At 39.7% G+C, this 18,401-nt stretch overlaps 1 protein-coding gene across 1 annotated transcript in view; it reads left to right on the forward strand.

Annotated features, from left to right (window-relative positions):
- The window catches only part of PKHD1 (PKHD1 ciliary IPT domain containing fibrocystin/polyductin), a 638,127-nt gene that overhangs the window by 110,569 nt on the left and 509,157 nt on the right, over nt 1–18,401 (forward strand). The window contains exons 29-33 of the mRNA XM_036768333.1: nt 738–933; nt 1,512–1,579; nt 5,780–7,387; nt 9,024–9,167; nt 14,071–14,143. Coding sequence (XP_036624228.1) covers nt 738–933; nt 1,512–1,579; nt 5,780–7,387; nt 9,024–9,167; nt 14,071–14,143 — 2,089 coding nt within the window. The remainder of the gene's footprint in view (nt 1–737; nt 934–1,511; nt 1,580–5,779; nt 7,388–9,023; nt 9,168–14,070; nt 14,144–18,401) is intronic.

Genomic DNA, 18,401 nt, shown 5'->3' on the forward strand with positions numbered 1-18,401 from the left:
TCTATCCCTCTGTCTATCTATCTCTGTCTGTCTCTGTCTGCTATCTACCTGTATGCCTATCTATCTGTCTCTCTATTTGTCTGTCTGTCTCTGTCTATCTACTTGTATGCCTATCTATCTGTCTGCCTATCTGTCTGTATATCTGCCTAGTTATCATTACATATTATTATGCATGACACAGGGTAAGTCACAACCCCTTGGGACTCAATTTCTCTACCTTTTAAAAAAAGGAGGAGAAGTTGAACCAGATGATGTCTAGGGTCCCTTCTACCTTTAACATTTTTTATTTCTATAATCTTAAAGTTATACCGTTGTTTGAAAACTTGAAGTACTTACCGGCAATAACCAGCTAAATCTCATATTTCTTCACTTGGCATTCAAGGCCCTTCAAGAACTGGTCTCAACTTACTTTTTTTGGTTTCATCTTAGTTCTGCAAACTAGCATCCCTATTTCCTAACTGCCTGCCTCATTATTTTCTCATCACCCCTAGCCTTACCAAAATAGCTTCCTTGTTTCTTTCTTTCTTTTTGCTCATGCTCATGCTCAGCACCCACCTGCCCAGTACCTACTTCCCTTTCAAGGCCCAGCTTAAATCAAGGTTGTATATATTCAAACTCAACAAGTTAAAGAGCATTTAGGTGGTTTTGCATAGTCATAAATAAGTGGCAGAAGGAATTAGAGTGCTTAGGCTTTATATCCCAAATTGTGTTTCTTTAACAGGTGTTTCTCATTTTAGGAGATCAGACACTTTTCATTGGAACTACATCGCTGGTAAATTATACAGACCTGGATGTGAAAGTCCATATTCAGGACACCTTGGCTCAGATCCTGAAGCAGGGACCTCAAGGTCTGGAGGTGGCACTACCCCCTTTGCCCACAGGGTGGCACAGCATTTCAGTCACAATGAATGGTATCAACATCAGCTCAGAGGGGTAAGGTCAAGCACATATTGGTGAATATTTAACCAGAGACTCTTCCTCAAAGAAAAATATGAAAGATATACTTTAAAATTTAATTTGTATCATTAACATTTTTTTCATCTTAGGTCCAGACAATCAACAAAACAATAAATAAAACCTACTTTATAGCTTTTCCTCGTTTCTGAGGTATAAAAGTTCACTCTGAAAATTTAACAATTGGCTCTGGAAGGCCAGTATGAGCTGACTTCAGGACACCTCTGGAAGATGGAAAGTTCACATTCTAAACCATGGGTGTGGTTGGGGAAGCTTGCATGGCAAGGGCATCATCAGAAAGGACCTTAGAGGTCATCACAGAGTCAGAGATTTAGCTCTAGAAGGGAACTTATAGGTCATCTTGTCACTCCCTGCCATCCTCCCCACAACTCCACTCCTATTTTTCATGTTAGAAAAATGAAACTGAGACATAGAGTTTAAGGGACTTGTCTTAGGTGATACAGGTAAGGTGGCACAGTTCCCAGGTCATCTGACTCCAAATTAGTCAATCTTCCCATGTATAGTCCAACTGCCACTGAAATCTCTTTCTTCTCTAGGGTCGATCTTCAAATCCAGTATATTACCAAAGTCTTTCGGATTGAGCCTTGTTGTGGGTCCCTTCTGGGTAAGTATCTCCCATGTAGTTTTTAGCCTTAGGTCAGGTTTGTTGTTGTTGTTGAGGCAATGGGGTTAAGTGACTTGCCCAAGACCATACAGCTAGTGAGAGGCCTATTCACTGAATGGGTGTCACCTCACTCTAAGTGAGTACATGAAAAGGCCTTAGCTCAAAAGGGCCAGGGTCTCCTGTTGCATCCTGGGTCATCTCCAGTCATCCTGATGAATATCTGGCCCCTGGACCCAGATGGCTCTGGAGGAGAAAGTGAGGCTGGTGACCTTGCACAGCCCTCCTTTATTCAAATTAAAGTCAACTGCAAGTCGTGTCATCATTTTCCTGATGTCATGGTCCTCTTTGAAAACGAAGTACAAACACAACACCAGCTAGTGAGTGTCTAAGTCCTGATTTGAACTCGGGCTTTTCTGACTCCAGGGCCATTGATCTCTCCACCATACCACCTAGCTGCCCCTAGGCCAGGATCTCTTAACCTGTTGTGTATGAACTTACAATTTTTTTTTATAAATGTAATTCTCTATAGCTGGTTTCTTTTATAATCCTCTTATTCATTTAAAAGTGTTATTCTTCTTTTTAAGTGTTATACTTAGAAGAGGTCCATAGGCTTCACCAGAATGCCAAAGGGTCCATGACCCAGAAAAGGTTATAAACCCCTGCCTTAGACATACAGTCAGGAGATTAGGGTCATCTCTCCCCTGGCATTGACATTCAATTTTATAATCATTGAGCTAATTGGACTTTTTAGTTTGCCTCCTGTGATGCACATACTTTGTACCCAGTAGGAACTATTTGATTCTTTGCCTTTATTTTTCCAACACCTAAATACAGAGTCTGGCACATAGTAGGCAGGCACTTAGTAAATGCTTATTGATCGATGGCTTGTAGACACACACCAAATTAATGAGCAAAATAAATTCAAGGATTTTTATAAAATTTTTACTCCTTCATAAAAAAGTGGAATAATCTAAAGTCTAGGCTTCTTGAAGGGGTATTAGGAAAAGCTCAGTAAGGATTCCATTTAGTCAGAGAAAGCACATGCAACCCACAAAGAGCAAGGGGACCGTGCTGTGCCTAGATCATATATTTGGAGTTGGAAGGAATCTCATCGGGAATATACTTCCCTCATCTAATGGCTGAGACACCTGAGGCCCAGAGGAGACAAAGTGACTTGCCCAAAGCTGCAGCTGGGAATTGAGTCCAAGTCCCCGAGATCCAGATTCAGCATTCCTTCTTGTAGACCACATAGTGCCTCCACCGTTCTCCCAGGATACAGACACATGACCTAGAAGTAAAGGAAGAGGACAGGAAAGTTATATAAATGAACAAGTTTTTGAACCTATTGCTTTTCAACAAGAATAGAAAAAGCCATATGCCTCTAAGAATTCACTGCACAGTAAAAGTAATATTAATAATAACAGGTAACATTTTTATGGAGCGTTCAGCTTTAAGCACTTTAATATATCTGTATGTTATTTGACCCTCCCAAGAACCTTGTGAAGCAGGTGCTCTTAATATCCCATTATCCAAGTTTTACCAATGAGGAAAATGAGGCTCAGAGAAGGTTGGGGGATTTCTCAGGATTACACATTAGTAAGTGTCTCAGGCAGGATTCAAACTCAGGTCTTCCTGACTTGCCCAGGGTCACACACTAGTAGGTTTTTGAGGCAAGATTCAAATTTAGGTCTTCCTGATTTGTCTGCAATCATACACTTGCAAGTTTCTGAGGAAGGATTTGAACTGAGGTCTTCCAGATTTCCTGAAGTATAGCTAAATGGTACAGTGGATAGAGTGTTGGGTCTAAAGTCGGGAAGACTCATCTTCCTGAGTTCGAATCTGGCCTCAGACACTTTCTAGCTGTGTAACCCTGGGCAAATCACCCAATCCTGTTTGCTTCAGTTTTCTCATCTATAAAATGGAGCTGGAAAAGGAAAGAGCAAACCTCCAGTGTTTTTGCCAAGAAAATCCAAAATGGGGTCAGGAAGAAATGGACATGAGTGAAATGACTGAACAATTTCCTGACCCCAAGTCCAAAATTCCATCCACTGTGCCACTTTTAGTTACAATGTGACCTTATTCTTCGTAAATTGGGAAACCCTATTATAAAGTACCTCACTATAATATGGGTCAAATAGAATCATCGATATACAGTTGGAAGGGACCTCAGAGGCCATATAATCCAACCCCCTTTACTTTATAGATGAAGAAACTGGGGCACAGGGTGTTTAAGTGATTTGCTAAGTTCACGCAAGTAATAAGGGTAGGCTTTGAATACAGGACCTCTAGTTTTAGATCCAGGTCTCTTACCTTTGTACCACACAGCCTTCCTATACTCTGATTCCTTTTTTTTTGCAAGGGGAGGGCAAGGCAATTGGGGTTAAGTGACTTGCCCAAGGTCACACAGCTAGTAAGTGTGTCAGGTGTCTGAGGCCGCATTTGAACTCAGGTCCTCCTGACTCCAGGGCCAGTGCTCTACTCACTGTGCCACCTAGCTGCCCTTATACTCTGATTCTAATCTTCCTCATGTATACAGTTATTTGTAGAGAATTTTCTTGCTTTAACTGAGCCTCTGAGATAGCTGTTATATCTCTTGACAACAACATAATGAGATTTGACTACTCCTCTAATTATGTTTTGGTCTGTGAACAGTGGAGTGTAGGAGCATGGAAGAAAGAACAAGTGATGTGTAAGATATATTTTGTGTTTTTGTATATATAGGGCTTCCAATTAAAAAGAAAAGAAAGAAAACCAAATTTCCAGTATCAAAAATGAAGATGGGGAATTCACCACCAATGAAGAGGAAATTAAAACAATAATTAGAAACTATTTTGCCCAACTGTATGCCAATAAACTTGTCAATCTTAATGAAATGGATGAATATTTTAAAAAAATATAAATTGCCCAGATTAACAGAAGAGGAAGTAAAATACTTAAATAATCCCATCTCCAGAAAAGAAATTGAACGAGCCATCAATGAACTCCCTACGAAACAAATCTCCAGGGCCAGATGGATTCACAAGTGAATTCTATCAGACATTCAAAGAATGATTAATTCCAATGCTACATAGACTCTTTGGGAAAACAGGTGAAGAAGGAGTCCTACCAAATTCTCTTTATGATACAAATATAGTACTGATACCTAAACCAGGAAAAGTCAAAACAGAGAAAGAAAATTATAGACCAATTTGCCTAATGAATATTGATGCAAAAATTTTAAATAAAATATTAGCAAAAAGATTATAGAAGCTTATCATGAGAATAATGCACTTGTCCAGGTAGGATTTTTACTAGGAATGCAGGGCCAGTAAAAATATTAGGAAAACTATCAGCATAATTGATCATATCCACAACAAAACTAACAGAAACCTTATGATTATCTCAATAGATGCAGAAAAAGTTTTTGACAAAATACAACACCCATTCCTATTAAAAACACTAGAGAGCATATGTGTGTGTGTGTGTGTGTGTGTGTGTGTGTGTGTGTGTGTGTGTGCCAGATACCATGCTCAATACTGGCGATACAACTACAAACAAAACAAACAAAAACCCAAAACAGAAAGATACTCCCTGCCTTCAAGGAGGTTACATTCTAAAGGGGGAAGACTACCATAAAAGGGAACTAAAAAGGTGGAACGGGGAGAGTGAAGCTCCAAGACTCAGGAGCAGAGCTGGAAGAATAGTCAAGGAGTGAACATGTCTGGCCTGGGGAAAGCCACATGTTTTTACAAATAGATGAGAATGATTTGTAATTCCAACATCAGTGGTATAGAAGTGGATATTTCTAAGGTGTTTAAAAGTAGCTGAGGAATTTAACCTCCTAAATATTTTAAGGCAGCCTGGAACATTAGCTGGAGGATCTGTTTAGAGGTAATAAACCCTGGGTTCAAACTTTTCCTCTGACACTTATGAGCTGTGTGACCTTGGGCATATGGTTTAACTTTGAGATAGGCAACTGTTTAGATTAGAAGGTACAGATGAGTTGATCCATGTCAGTGGAGAGAGTTTCTATGCTAGGAGATCCAGTCATAGGTTTGCCTCCAAAAACTTTAAATTTGAAGTACAATGTAATGACTTTTTACTATGCTTAATCTAATTTTTGCCCTGTTTTATTACTTTGGTGGCCTAGGCACTGGCTTAGATTGCCCAATTCCAAATATCTTTTGTTTCTGACTTGGTTTTCAACATCCATTCCTTTAGGTGGAACCACCCTTACTATTTTTGGAATTGGCTTCAGCAAGGATCCATCTCTAGTGTCAGTATCAGTGGGCAACAAAACCTGTAGCATTATGAACTCAACTGAAGAGACCATCTGGTGTGAGACATCATCAGCCCCTCACTTGCCTGATATAGAGCCTCAAACTGTGACGGTTCCTATAGAAATCTCAATTGGCAAAATCCGTGCCCCCCATGATCTCTCATTTGACTTGAGAAAGAAGGACTTTACCTTTACATACCATAGAGCTTTGACTCCTTTTGTGACTGCCATTCAAGGGCAAATCAGAGATGACATCCTGGAGCTACAAGTGGAAGGAAATAACATATCTAAATCAATTGTCCTTCTGGGGGACATGAAATGTGACCTTGAGTTACAATCCTTCAGTTTCAATAGAACTCAGTATTTCTGTTCCTTAACACTAGCAAATATTGAAGCTGGGATTTATCCCATCCAGGTTTTCCAGAAGGATGTGGGATTTGCAGACATGTCTGCTGTGCCCCACAGTTTCACAGTGTCCCCCCAGGTTATTGACATCTTTCCCACCCATGGATCAGTGTGTGGAGGGACACTGCTTACTATAGTGGGCCTGGCTTTCAAGTCCAGAATGAGTTTATTGCAGGTTGACCTCTCTGGAACTCATACTTGTGCCATCTGGAATTGGGACGACCAGATGATCCTCTGCCAGGTTAGCCTTGCGGGGTACCTCCCTAAAGCATCACTTGCTCTGAATGTCACAATCACTGCTAATGGAATAAGCAGTGAGTGCCAAGGAAACTGTATGTTCTATCTGCAGGAAGAGGCAACTCCTGTTATGGACACTCTGACCACCATTGTCAGCGGGACTTTGACCACCATATTGATTGGTGGTCAAAAGTTAGGCACAGACCCTGATGAGCTGGTGGTTTTGGTTGATGACCATCTTTCTTGTGATATAACCTTCTATAATGCAACTCAGGTAGAATGTCAGTTGAGCGGCTTGGGCCCAGGTCTACATCACTTCTCTCTTCTGAATAAGAGAAGTGGCTTTGCTTGCCTACGCACCATACCTCCATATTTCACTGTTGCTCCTCAGGTGCTCGGGTATCACCCTCAGAATTTCAGTGTCAATGGTGGAGGCCTCTTGACCATAGAAGGTACAACACTGAGAGGAAAGAATACAACTTCAGTCCTGGTAGGGCACCAACCTTGCCTCACTGTGAATATTAGCTCTGTGCTCATCCAGTGTATTGTTCCTCCAGGAAATGGGACAGTTGTCCTGGAAATAGAAGTAGACGGGGACTTGTACGATGTGGGGATGATTGGTTACAGCGATGCCTTCACCCCAGCATTACTTTTTATTCTTCAAACTGATGGTTTGATTGTAACCTTCATGGTGGCCCGAACCACTGGTGCTGAGAACATGAAGATCTTTATTGGGGCATCGCCATGTATAGGCATCTTGGGTAACCACACAGTTTTACAATGCTCAGTTTCTCAGCTTCCTGCTGGGCAATATCAAATCAAAGGTCATGACCATCTCAGAGGCTGGGCTTCATCGTCATTGGTGTTCACCTCTAAAGTTACCATTACGTCAATCTATAGTAACTTTGGTAAGTCAAATAAATACCATAAAACTCTCTGTCTCTGTGAGTGGGTTAACCACGATAGTGGAGGTTAAACGATTTCTATGTGTAGCTTTCAATGGTTAGAAAATTAACACCAATCTGAAAGATGAGAGGAGAGGGAGATGGGAAAATTGAAAAGTGATTGGGTTTGTTATTTCCCCAATTTCTTCCTGAGAGTTCTCTTTGTGATGTTGAATTTATGACTATGTTTGATTGGTTTTTTATAGAAAGGACTGCATTTTTAGAGTGCATGCTCTATAAACATGTGATTGTATTTTAATTTCCCAAATTAATCTGATTTAATTTCTTTAAAAAAAAACCAAAGTACTGTAATTTACAGGAACTCATTACTTTATTATTTAAATAGACTATAATAACTTGTACCCATTTTCCCCTCAGAATCATGTGATATGCATGACTGTGTTATGTATACATTAAATATAATAATGTTCTCATTATATAATATTTATTTCAATCACACAATATGGAGGAAGATGAGATTCTCCAGGAGACCAAATTGTAATAGTTCCTATGGTGTTGGATATACATTCATCTCAGTTTGGTTATTCTGAAATACTCTCTTCATTTCTTTGCCATGTTGGTTTTTTGTTCTTCTGTTCTCTTGTAGTCTAAAAGATGCTTACTTTAAACAGGATAGAAAGGCTTTTAAAATGATTGAGAGGATACAGAGTACAGTTGTAGCTAAAGAAGAGAATTATAGTACCTTAAGGGCTGAACAGAACCATTGCCTATACAGCCAACTTTGTAGCATGGAACATTGCCAATTCCAGTCCCAGTTTTGTTTCTGATTAGCTGTCACTTAACCTCCTTAGGTCTTATCTGTCAAATGAAGGACTTAATACCCTTGTGCGTCCTTTCCATCTCCAATATTCTTTGATTTTGCGTTTGCAGAATTGTTATTATTATTTTTTTTCAGTCATGCCAGAATCTTTGTGACCCCATTTGTAGAGATACTGGAGTGGTTTGCCATTTCCTTCTCCAGGTCATTTTACAGATGAAGAAACTGAGGCAAACCAGGTTAAGTGACTTGCCCAGGATCATGCAGCTAGTAAGTGTCTGAGGCCAGATTCGAACTCAGGAAGATGAGTTTTCCTGACTCCAGGCCTGGCACTCTATTCACTTCACCACCTAGTGGTTTGCTATTTCTTTCTCCAGTGGATTAAGGCAAACCAGGGTTAAGTGACTTGTCCAGGGTCACACAGCTGGTAAGCATCTGAGGCCAAATCTGAACTCAGGTCTTCCTTATTCGAGGCCTAGCACTCTATCCACTGAGCCACCCAGCTACAGAGTAGTGGGTATGAAATGGAATTCTCTGTCACCCACATTGTGGAATAATGAGAATACTACTGGATTTAGGATCAGAGGACCTGAGTTTGAATCCTAGCTCTGTTACTCATTAGTGTGTGACTTTAGGCAAGACAATTGGCCTGTCAGGGAGCCTAGAATGAATGGGTTGCTGTGGGTTCCTCAGTGAGCCTATTGGTAGGAAGCTATGTATTCAGAAAGCAAAGGTTTGGGTTTTGACTTATATAAGAAAAAGAGGTGTGAACATATGATAGCAGCCTTGGCTGTTGACTAAGTGTAATTTTTCTCTTTAAAGGCTGTCTGGGTGGAAGACTACTGCATGTACGTGGAGCTGGATTTTCTCCAGGGAACATATCTGCGACTGTCTGTGGTGTCCCCTGCCAAATCTTAGACAATGCTACGGTGACTGCCTTCAGCTGCCTGGTGCTGCCTCTGGATGGTCAGTTCAAATGAAATTTTCCAGATATGTAGTGCTGGGATTATTAAGGAGCAGTGTGGTATAGCTGAAAGAGTCTTTCCCTGCTCCTTCTCCCATTCCCCCAGCAGAGTAGTGTAAAATTAAAGTGAAAGAAAATATTTAATATTTAACACTACGCTTTAAAAGGGAGCCCTTCTATCATTGCCATGTGTCTCAGTGCAAAAACTAAGCTGATATAAACAGGACATATGGTATTTTATTTTATTTAACAGGACATATGGTATTTTAGGGGGGATTTAGGGAAGTTAAAATCTTCATGCCTAGGGTCATCTGATTAATAAAGAGGTCATTCCTTGCCCTGCCCCCCAAAGAAAAAATCCTTTACCTGCAGTCAAAAGACATAGGGTCATGTTCTAGGAATCACGGACTATGTATATCACCATGGTTGTGATATTTTACTTCTCTGAGACTCAGTTTCCTCTTCTATAAAATGGGGGTGAAGTAGGTATTCTTCGAAGGCCCTTCCTGTTCAGAAGTTGTGTGAGTTGACTTCATTTAGTAAAGTTTCCTTTTTTTTTTCGTTAGCAACTTAGGGGAAGACCACTTAACCTCTCTGAAATTCAGTTTTTACCTTTGAAAATTGTCATTCAAATACAGAGTAACCCATTTAATATTGGCTCTGCGGAAATTGTTGTGGAGTTCACAGGACAACTTAAAAACGAACAAACCAACCAGTCACTGTTTGGACCCTGTTTACTTGACGGTAGTTAAGTGAAAAACTGTTCTGGGATTTATGGATTGTCTTTGGATAGAAAGCTACCACAGAAGGACCTAGCACTGTTCCTAAACCTGCTCTGTCATTGGAGTGAAAGCGGTGAGGTCTGCTGTCTGCCGCTGCCTTCGTGCAGTACAGGATGGTGCCAAGCCAGAGATAACAAACAGCTCCTGAACATTGGCTGTCTCTGCTTGATCATATGCCTGATCCTTGTTGTAATTAGAACAGCGGTTACCTTTGCCAGCTAACATTACCTCCTGATTCGGTAATTACCGGGTAATTAACAGTCTTCTTCTTTAGGGATACATCATCTCTGTTACCTTTAGCTGTGCAACAGGCTCCAGATAAGTCCTATTGGTGGGGAAAAATATAGCTTTGCTATTCATTGGGATGGCTGGCAAATTGCATAGTAATTACACATCGCGTTTCAAGGAAAGTCCAGACCTAATTACTGCCTAAACTGCAGGACGAGCTTAGCCAGATGATTATCTTGTTTGCATAATCACAGATCAAGGAGCTATTTAGGCATTTAACAACAAAGTTTACCAGATCTCCTTTCTATGGAGGTCTTTTAGCAGCCAGGTCCCACTGCGGCACGTGGCTGCAAAGGGAGTGTTAGATTCACTAAATGATGCAGGTGAGATTTCGGTTAAGCAGATTGAGATTTTTGATGCGTGTCAGAGAGGAGCATGGAGGGGAGGGGAGAAAAGGAGAGACTGGGATGGGAAAAAGTGGCAGAGAGGAAGAGGAAGAGGAAAGAAAGGGAACGAGAGATAGTGGGTGAAGGAGGGATAGACAGAGATAAAGGGAAGGAGAGAGGAAGAGAGAGAGAGTGCAAAGGGGAAAGAGGAGGGAGAAAAGGAATGATATAGGAAGAGAGTGGGAGGGAGAGAAAGGTGGGGAGGGAGAGAGGGAAAGGAAGGAGAAAAGGAACAGGGTAGGAGGAGGGGAGAGGAAAGATGGGGGAGAGAGGAAAAGAGGAAAGATTAGGGAGAGGAGAGTGAGGCAGGAGAGGAGAGAGATGGGGAGAGAGGAAGGAAGGGAGGAGAGCATATATTAAAAAGACTTTTTACTATACTAGTTTAGAAAAGAATATAATATTTTTGATTAAGTCCCTTGAAATGATGAGGTGGGTTCCTAATGCTATTGAATACACAATAAAAACTTAAGCTCAGAAAAAGCTGATTAATTACGTATGATTCTAAAATGAGCCATTTGGGGATACAGCCAATAAATACAAAAGTGTAACAATAAAGGCCATTTCCATAGGGCTTTATTCTTTACATAGTGTTTACCTAAAAATATAAAACAAAATAAAATCCTATGAGGTAGATAGTGAGGGTATTGTTACCCCATTTTACAGATGAGGAAACAGAGTTTAAATGGTCTGCCCAAACTCCCTACATGTAGTCATTATCAGAGCTCAACCCAACTCTTTTGTATCAAAATCTTCTTCCACTACACTCTTTGGGGGCCTAAGCCACGGCTGATAACTGTGCCCTCCAATTAGGAAAAGGGAGGTGAGGGGGGATTTTCATTATGTAGTGGTTAAAATGAATAAACAACAATAAAAATGAAAAAAAATTACTGCATTTCAGAGTTAGAAAGGGCCTCAAAGGATTTCATTCAATCACTCATTGTTAAGTAGTTTTTCACTCGGGTCCAACTCTTCGTGACCCCATTTAGGGTTTTCTTGGCAAAGGTACTGAGGTAGTTTGTCATATCCCTCTTCATTTCATTTTAAGATGAGGAACTGAGGCAAGTAGGGTTAAATGACTTGCCCAGGGTCACACAGCTAGTAGGTGTCTGAGACTGGATTTGAGCTCAGGTCTTCCTGACTCCAGGCCCATCACACTATCTCCTGCGCCACCTAGTGGCCCTGTTCATTCCCTACTTGAACAGCAATGCTCCCTGTTACATCTCTAATGAGTGATCATCTACTTAAAAAGAATTCTTGTGATGGGAAACTTGCTGCCGACCTGCCCGTTTCCCCGCTTGGATAATTGTTAGGTAGAGTCTCGTTATAAAATCAATTGCCAATTTTCAGCTTTCACCTATTGTTTCTGATTCTGCCTACTGCAACCAATAGAACAAGGCTAATTTCTCTTCCACATGAAAAATACTTGAATAGAGCTTTGTTATCTCCTAACTGTTTTTCTCCTAAACATCCCAGATCCTTTAGAGGATCCTCATTTGATTTCTAGTTCCTTAATTATACTGGTCATCCTGCTCTCCGGTGGATTAATGTCCTGAAAACTGGGAATCCAGATCTAAATTGACAGTCCAGATGCGGCCTGATGAAGACAGACCAGACCGCAGCAGGATTATGGACACCCTTGTTCTGGACACCATACTTCTCTTCATCCCTCCTAAAACTGCATTAACTTCTGTGGCTATTGTATAAATATATATATATATTAATTCATTGAATTTTCAGTGCACTAAGCCCCATCCCTTTGATATTTAAATTTAAATTACTGTCTATCCATACCCTTCTCACGCAACTGAATTTTTAAGTAGATGACCACTCATTAGAGATGTAGCAGGGAACATTACTATTCAAGCAGCGATTGTACAGGGCCACTAGGTGGCGCAGGAGATAGTGTGCTGGGCCTGGAGTCAGGAAGAAACAGCTCAAATCCAGCCCTAGATATTTACTAGGTGTGTGACCTGGGCAAATCATTTTAACCCTATTTGCCTCAGTTCCTCATCTTAAAACGAGATGAAAAAGAATATGGCAAGTCTATCACTTTATCTTTTTTCTTTATTAAATCGTATCTTTTTAGACCCAACCCATCTTTTTAGCCTGCTCCATCTGGATCATGATTCCATCCTTCAACATGTTAATTATTTCTCTCGTTGTCACCCCTAGGTGTTGTATTTCAAGAGATTTGGCAGTAGTTCTTCCCACAAGGTAGTTCTCAGGTCAACCACAGCTTCTCATCCTGTGCGTTCTGTGTCCATGTCCTCTCATAAGTATTCCATGGAGGATGCCAATTTCAAGCCTTCCTAGTTTTTTTGTTCTTAACATTCTGTGAATGACTAAGGCTATCATCCATCTTGCCCTCATCATATGACCAGTCCATCTCCTTTTCCAATCATACATTTTCTGGATAACTTTCATGTTAGTTTTTCCATGCAAATTGTTTTCAGTAATATGCTGCCCACCATCCCTTCAATGTTTTTTGGGTCATCTACAATTTTGACATTTTTTCCCAGTTCTGATGTTTCATGATTGACAGCCAGATAGCAGCAGTAGAAGAATATTGGTATTAAAAAGATGAGTTTTTAGTCGTCTCAGGAAGCAGGCTGGTGTTATTTGAAGAAGTCTTGTTTCAACTAGAAGAATGAAAGGAAAAACGAATTAGGTTTTCCAGGCTAGGTGAATTGTGGCACTTAAGAAAACTACAATTTCCACCACTGAAAATACTAAGGAAATACTGACGTCAGAAATTTGATTTTAGAGCGGAACCAACCTTGACAATCTTTTTCAGAAACTTCAGATAACATTGGTGGCAGTTCAAAATCACTGGAATACTGTAAAGAAATGGAAAGAGCAACCCTTAAAACAGCCACTAGGTGACAGTAAGTACACACAGATTATGCAGAAGCCTGGATGTTTACTCTAAGAAGATACTTTAGTTTGGTCTAGAAAAAAGGAGGGAAAGAAGTCAACAAATAAAGAAAAAGGAAAATAAAGGAGAAAGAGAAGAAGAAAAGCGAAAGCAAAGAAGAGAAGGAAGAAAAATAAGAGAGAAAGAAAGGAAGAGAAGGAAGGAAAGAGGAAGAAAAGGAAAGAAGGGAGGGAAGAAAGGAGGAAAAAAGGAAAGGGTGAAAGAAAAAGGAGGGGAAAGAAGGAAAGAAAGGGATGGAGGAAAGAAATGAAGAGAAAGGAAAGAAATAAAGAGAAAAAGGTATTTAATCCTACAATTTCGTAGAAAAAGGATGTTGAATTTCATCTACTCCACTCCTTTAACTTCCTATATTATAACATATAAACCATCTGAGGCTGATGAAAATCTGTCGTATTTTTTAAAACATCCTCAGCAAAGGAAGTTCCACAACTTTCCTTACTAAACCACACAGGTGTTTAAAGGTGATCACTGTTGAGAAACCTTTTCTTCTGTTTAATTTGAATCTCTGCTGCAGCAGAGTTCACTTTCATCCAGACTCTGGTGAAGAAAGAATATAGCAATATGATGGAAAGATCATTGACTATGAAGTGAGATGATCTGGGTTCAAATCCTCCCTCTGATTATATATCTGTGTGACCTTGGGCAAGTCATTTAATTTTCCTTGATCTCACTTTCCTCATCCGCAAAATAAGGTGGCAGCCCTAGATCAGGGGTCTATAATATGGTTTCAAAAATATTTTGATAATTCCATTTCCACATCATTGGTTTCTTTGTCATTGTTTGCATTTTATTTTATGCATTTTAAAACATTATTCTGAGAAGAGATACTAAGTTTTCATCAGGTTGCCAAAGGCGGTCATGATGCAAAAAAAGGTTAAGGACTCTTGCACTAGGTGATTTCTTCCAGCTTTATAATTTTGTGGATTCCTGAATATCTTGTATGGGTTCAGAAACTGAACTAAAAGACATCTAAGTCCTAAAACAAAAAGAAAATAAAACCAAACACAAAAAACCTCAACTAGATTTGGAATGGGAGGATCTGGGTTCAAATCCTCCTTTTGTTTCTTACTTACTATGTGATTTGGAGCAAGTCACTTGACCTCACTCCTCTTCAGGTTCCTCATTTGTAAAATGTGGGTTGAACTGAACGATCTCCTAAGGTCAATTAAAATTCTAAAACTATGATCTGGATTCTTCGTTTTTAGTTTGCCCCTTCCTGGACTTTTATTAGTTTTATCAGCTAGGCTTGGATCTGAATTCAAATCTGGCCTTAGATATTTGCTAGCTGTGTGACCCTGTGGGCAAGCCCCTTAGCTGCTGTCTGCCTCAGTTTCCTCCTAAAATGGTTATAAGAATAGTACTTACCTCCCAGGGTTGTTGTGAGGTTCAAATGAGATAGTACTCATAACGTGCTTTGCAAACCTTAAAGTGCTGTATAAATGACAGCCATTATTATTGGTGTTATATTATGTTATCAGTGTTTATGTCAATAAAATGGAGCAGCTTATCATAAGACTGGGTGTATAAAAGTGAAAAAAGTGGAGCAAATATGGAATTATTTGTCTGGTTTACCCTGAGAGAAACCACATAGGACAAATCCATTGGTGGCATGGACTGTCCATCTATATTGATAACAATTAGATAATATCTATATCACTTTTTTCATTTTGTCCTGTGTAGACATAACATTATTGATTTTGCTGATTTTTTTGTACCAAAGAGAAAACAATAAACTCTTGAAGCTATTTGTATTTTCAGCCTGTATCAGCTCTTGGCATAATTACTTATTTCCTTTAGTTTATTGTCTCCTGTGTGAATTTGTGCTTCCTTTTATTTGTCCTAGAACTCCCTCTTTCAGTCCTCAAAAGAAAACACCTTATTCCAGTACATTTTCAATAATTATGCCTTGCATTTGTCTTCCTCCCAACTTTTCTTTTTGATATCTTTTGTTTTTTACATCAACCTTTATTTTTGGTTATATCCCTCCAGCTTCTTTACCTGGAGATCCATCCCTTGTATCAAAGAGTAAAAAAAGAAAGAAGAAAAAAGATGCAGTTTGACAAACCCAGCCAAATACATCAGCCATATCTGGCTGCATTTGAAATATTCCACTCTCTTAGCCCCCCAATTTTTCAAAGAAAGGAGGAAGGTACATTTTCAACTCTTCTTGGGAACCAGACTTAGTTATTATAATTACACAACATCTAGTTTCTGTTGTTATTGGTCTTTCCTTTGACATTGGTTTAGTCGTTGTGTATATCGTTTTGTCCTGGTTTACTTACTTTACCCTGAATCAGTTCATATTTCTTCCCATTTCACTTTTATATTCATCAGTTCTTACAGTACAACAGTTGCCATTATGTTCGTCTACTACAATTTGTCTGGCCGTTCCCAATTGATTAGAACTCCCAACTTTTCAAAACACTTTCCCACTTATGATCTCATTTAATTCTCACAACCCTGTGGAAAGGAAAGGATTATCATTCTCCCTTGGTGGAGGAAGAAATTAAGATATAGAGAAAGGTTAAAGGGATTAAGGTCAAACAGGTTTTTAGTAGAAGAGCTGAGAGGAGAGCCCAAATTGCCTGCCTCTTAGACCCATGTGTTTTCTATTAGGCCACCCCACCAGTCACTGCTGGCTCCATTACCTACCCTTAAGGTTTTTATAGACTTTGATTTTATAACCCTTTTCAAAACTTTGTTTCTTAACTAAAGAACCCTAATCTTTTTTTTGTGTGTCTTCATATAAAATTGTCTTCATCTCCCTGTTTGTTATAGTTATCCTAAAGTAATTTTGTCCGGCCCTTTAATCATAGAGACAATATGGTGTGGTCAAGGATGGCATGGTGGATTGAAATCAGCTAGGTTTAAATGCCACCTCTGATACTAGCTGTGTGGCCACTAGTGAATTAGTCAACTTCTCTGAACCTTAGCTTAATCTTTAAAAATAAGATTGTTAGTACTGGTAGTAACTACTCAGTGGGGTTTGTTTTGAGAAACAAGCCAAATAATGTATATAAAGTGTTTTGCAAACTCCAAAGTACTACAAACATGTCAGTTCTTAGTATGGAATAATAAAATCCTAGAATATCATAGTTGGAAGAGTCTTTGGAGGTCGTCTCTAAATTAGTTTACGCTTGAAAAGGAGTCTCTTTTACAGAATTCCTTGTTGTTGTTGAGTCATGTCTCAGTCTTTGTGACCCCATTTGGGTGGTTTGCCATTTCCTTCTCTAGCTCATATTACAAATGAGGAAGCTGAGGCAAACAGTTCAGTGACTTGCCCAGGGTCACACAGCTAATAAGTAGGTCAGATTTGAACTCAAGAAGATGAATCTTCCAAATTTCACTCTATCCACTGTGCCACCTAGCTGCCCATAGGATTCCTAACAAGTGGCTATTCAGGCTGTGCTTGAATACTTTTAGTGATAGAGAACTCACTGTCTATCAAGGCAGTACTTCAAACTTTTAGATAGCTCTAATTTTTAGGAAGCTCTTTGTCTTATGGAACATTGTGAAATCTCTCTTTTGTAACTTTCACCCAGTCCTAATTCTGTTTCTGGGACTTAATGTGACAAGGCTGTTCCTTTTTCTACATTGCAGCTCTTTAAATACTTGAAGAGAACTATCGTGTTTTCCCTAAGTCTCCTTAGGTCCAAACAGCTCCAGCTCTTTTGTGGTATAGTGAAGAGAGTGCTGGATATAGAGTCAGGGAAGCCCTGGATTCAGATTGCACCTTTGACATTAGCTATATAACCCTATAAGTCTATGCAAAGGCTAATAATGCCTAAGTAAAAGTGTAATATCTACCTCTCAGAATCGATGTGAGGGTCAAATGTGGTGTGGGGGGAAAAGTGCTTTGTAAACTTTCAATTGCTACATACATTTTTAGCTACTACCATTGTTCCTCTAGTATGATGTACTTTCGATCCTGCACACCATTGTGGCCGCCCTTTCTTGACCATTTTCTAACTTGACAATGTCATTCTCAAAGCTCAATGCCCAGTTGTTATCGTTCAGTTGTTTCAGTCATGTCGCACTCTTTGTGACCCCATTTGGCGTTTTCTTGGCAAAGCTACTACAGGGATTTGCCATTTCCTTCTCCAGCTCATTTTACAGATGAGGAAACTGAAGGACACAGGGTTAAGTAACTTTCCCAGGATCACACAGATAATGTGTCTGAGGCTGACTTTGAACTCAAGAAGATAAATCTTCCTGACTCTAGGCCTAGTACTGTGCCTAAGCTGCCCTTTGATGCCAAGAACTGATCACAAAATTTTATATGTGCTTGGTTGGACCAAGGTGAGGTGTAGAGGGACTTCTCCCTCCTTCTGGATAGTATATGCCTCTATTCATTCAGCATAAGATCCTATGAGAGTTTTGGCTTCCATATTGAGCAGTTGATACAATATTGAATGTCTAATCCACTAGGTCTCTCACTCCCCCTCCTCCTCCTTCTCCTCCCTCCTCCTCCTCCTCCTCCTCTCCTCCTCCTCTCCTCCTCCTTTTCTTCTTCTTCTTCTTCTTCTTCTTCTTCTTCTTCTTCTTCTTCTTCTTCTTCTTCTTCTTCTTCTTCTTCTTCTTCTATCTCCTTCTTCTATCTTCTTCTATCTCCTTCTTCTTCTTCTTCTTCTTCTTCTTTTCTTCTTCTTCTTCTTCTTCTTCTTCTTTTCTTTTCTCTTCTTCTCTATCTCCTTCTTCTATCTTCTTCTTCTTCTTCTTCTTCTTCTTCTTCTTCTTCCTCTTCTTCTATCTCCTTCTTCTATCTTCTTCTATCTCTCTTTCTTCTCTTCTTCTTCTTCTCTTCTTTTCTTCTTCTTCTTCTTCTTTCTTTTCTTCTTCTTCTTC

This window comes from Trichosurus vulpecula, chromosome 7 (genome assembly GCF_011100635.1).
Source record: "Trichosurus vulpecula isolate mTriVul1 chromosome 7, mTriVul1.pri, whole genome shotgun sequence".
Lineage (NCBI taxonomy): Eukaryota > Metazoa > Chordata > Mammalia > Diprotodontia > Phalangeridae > Trichosurus > Trichosurus vulpecula.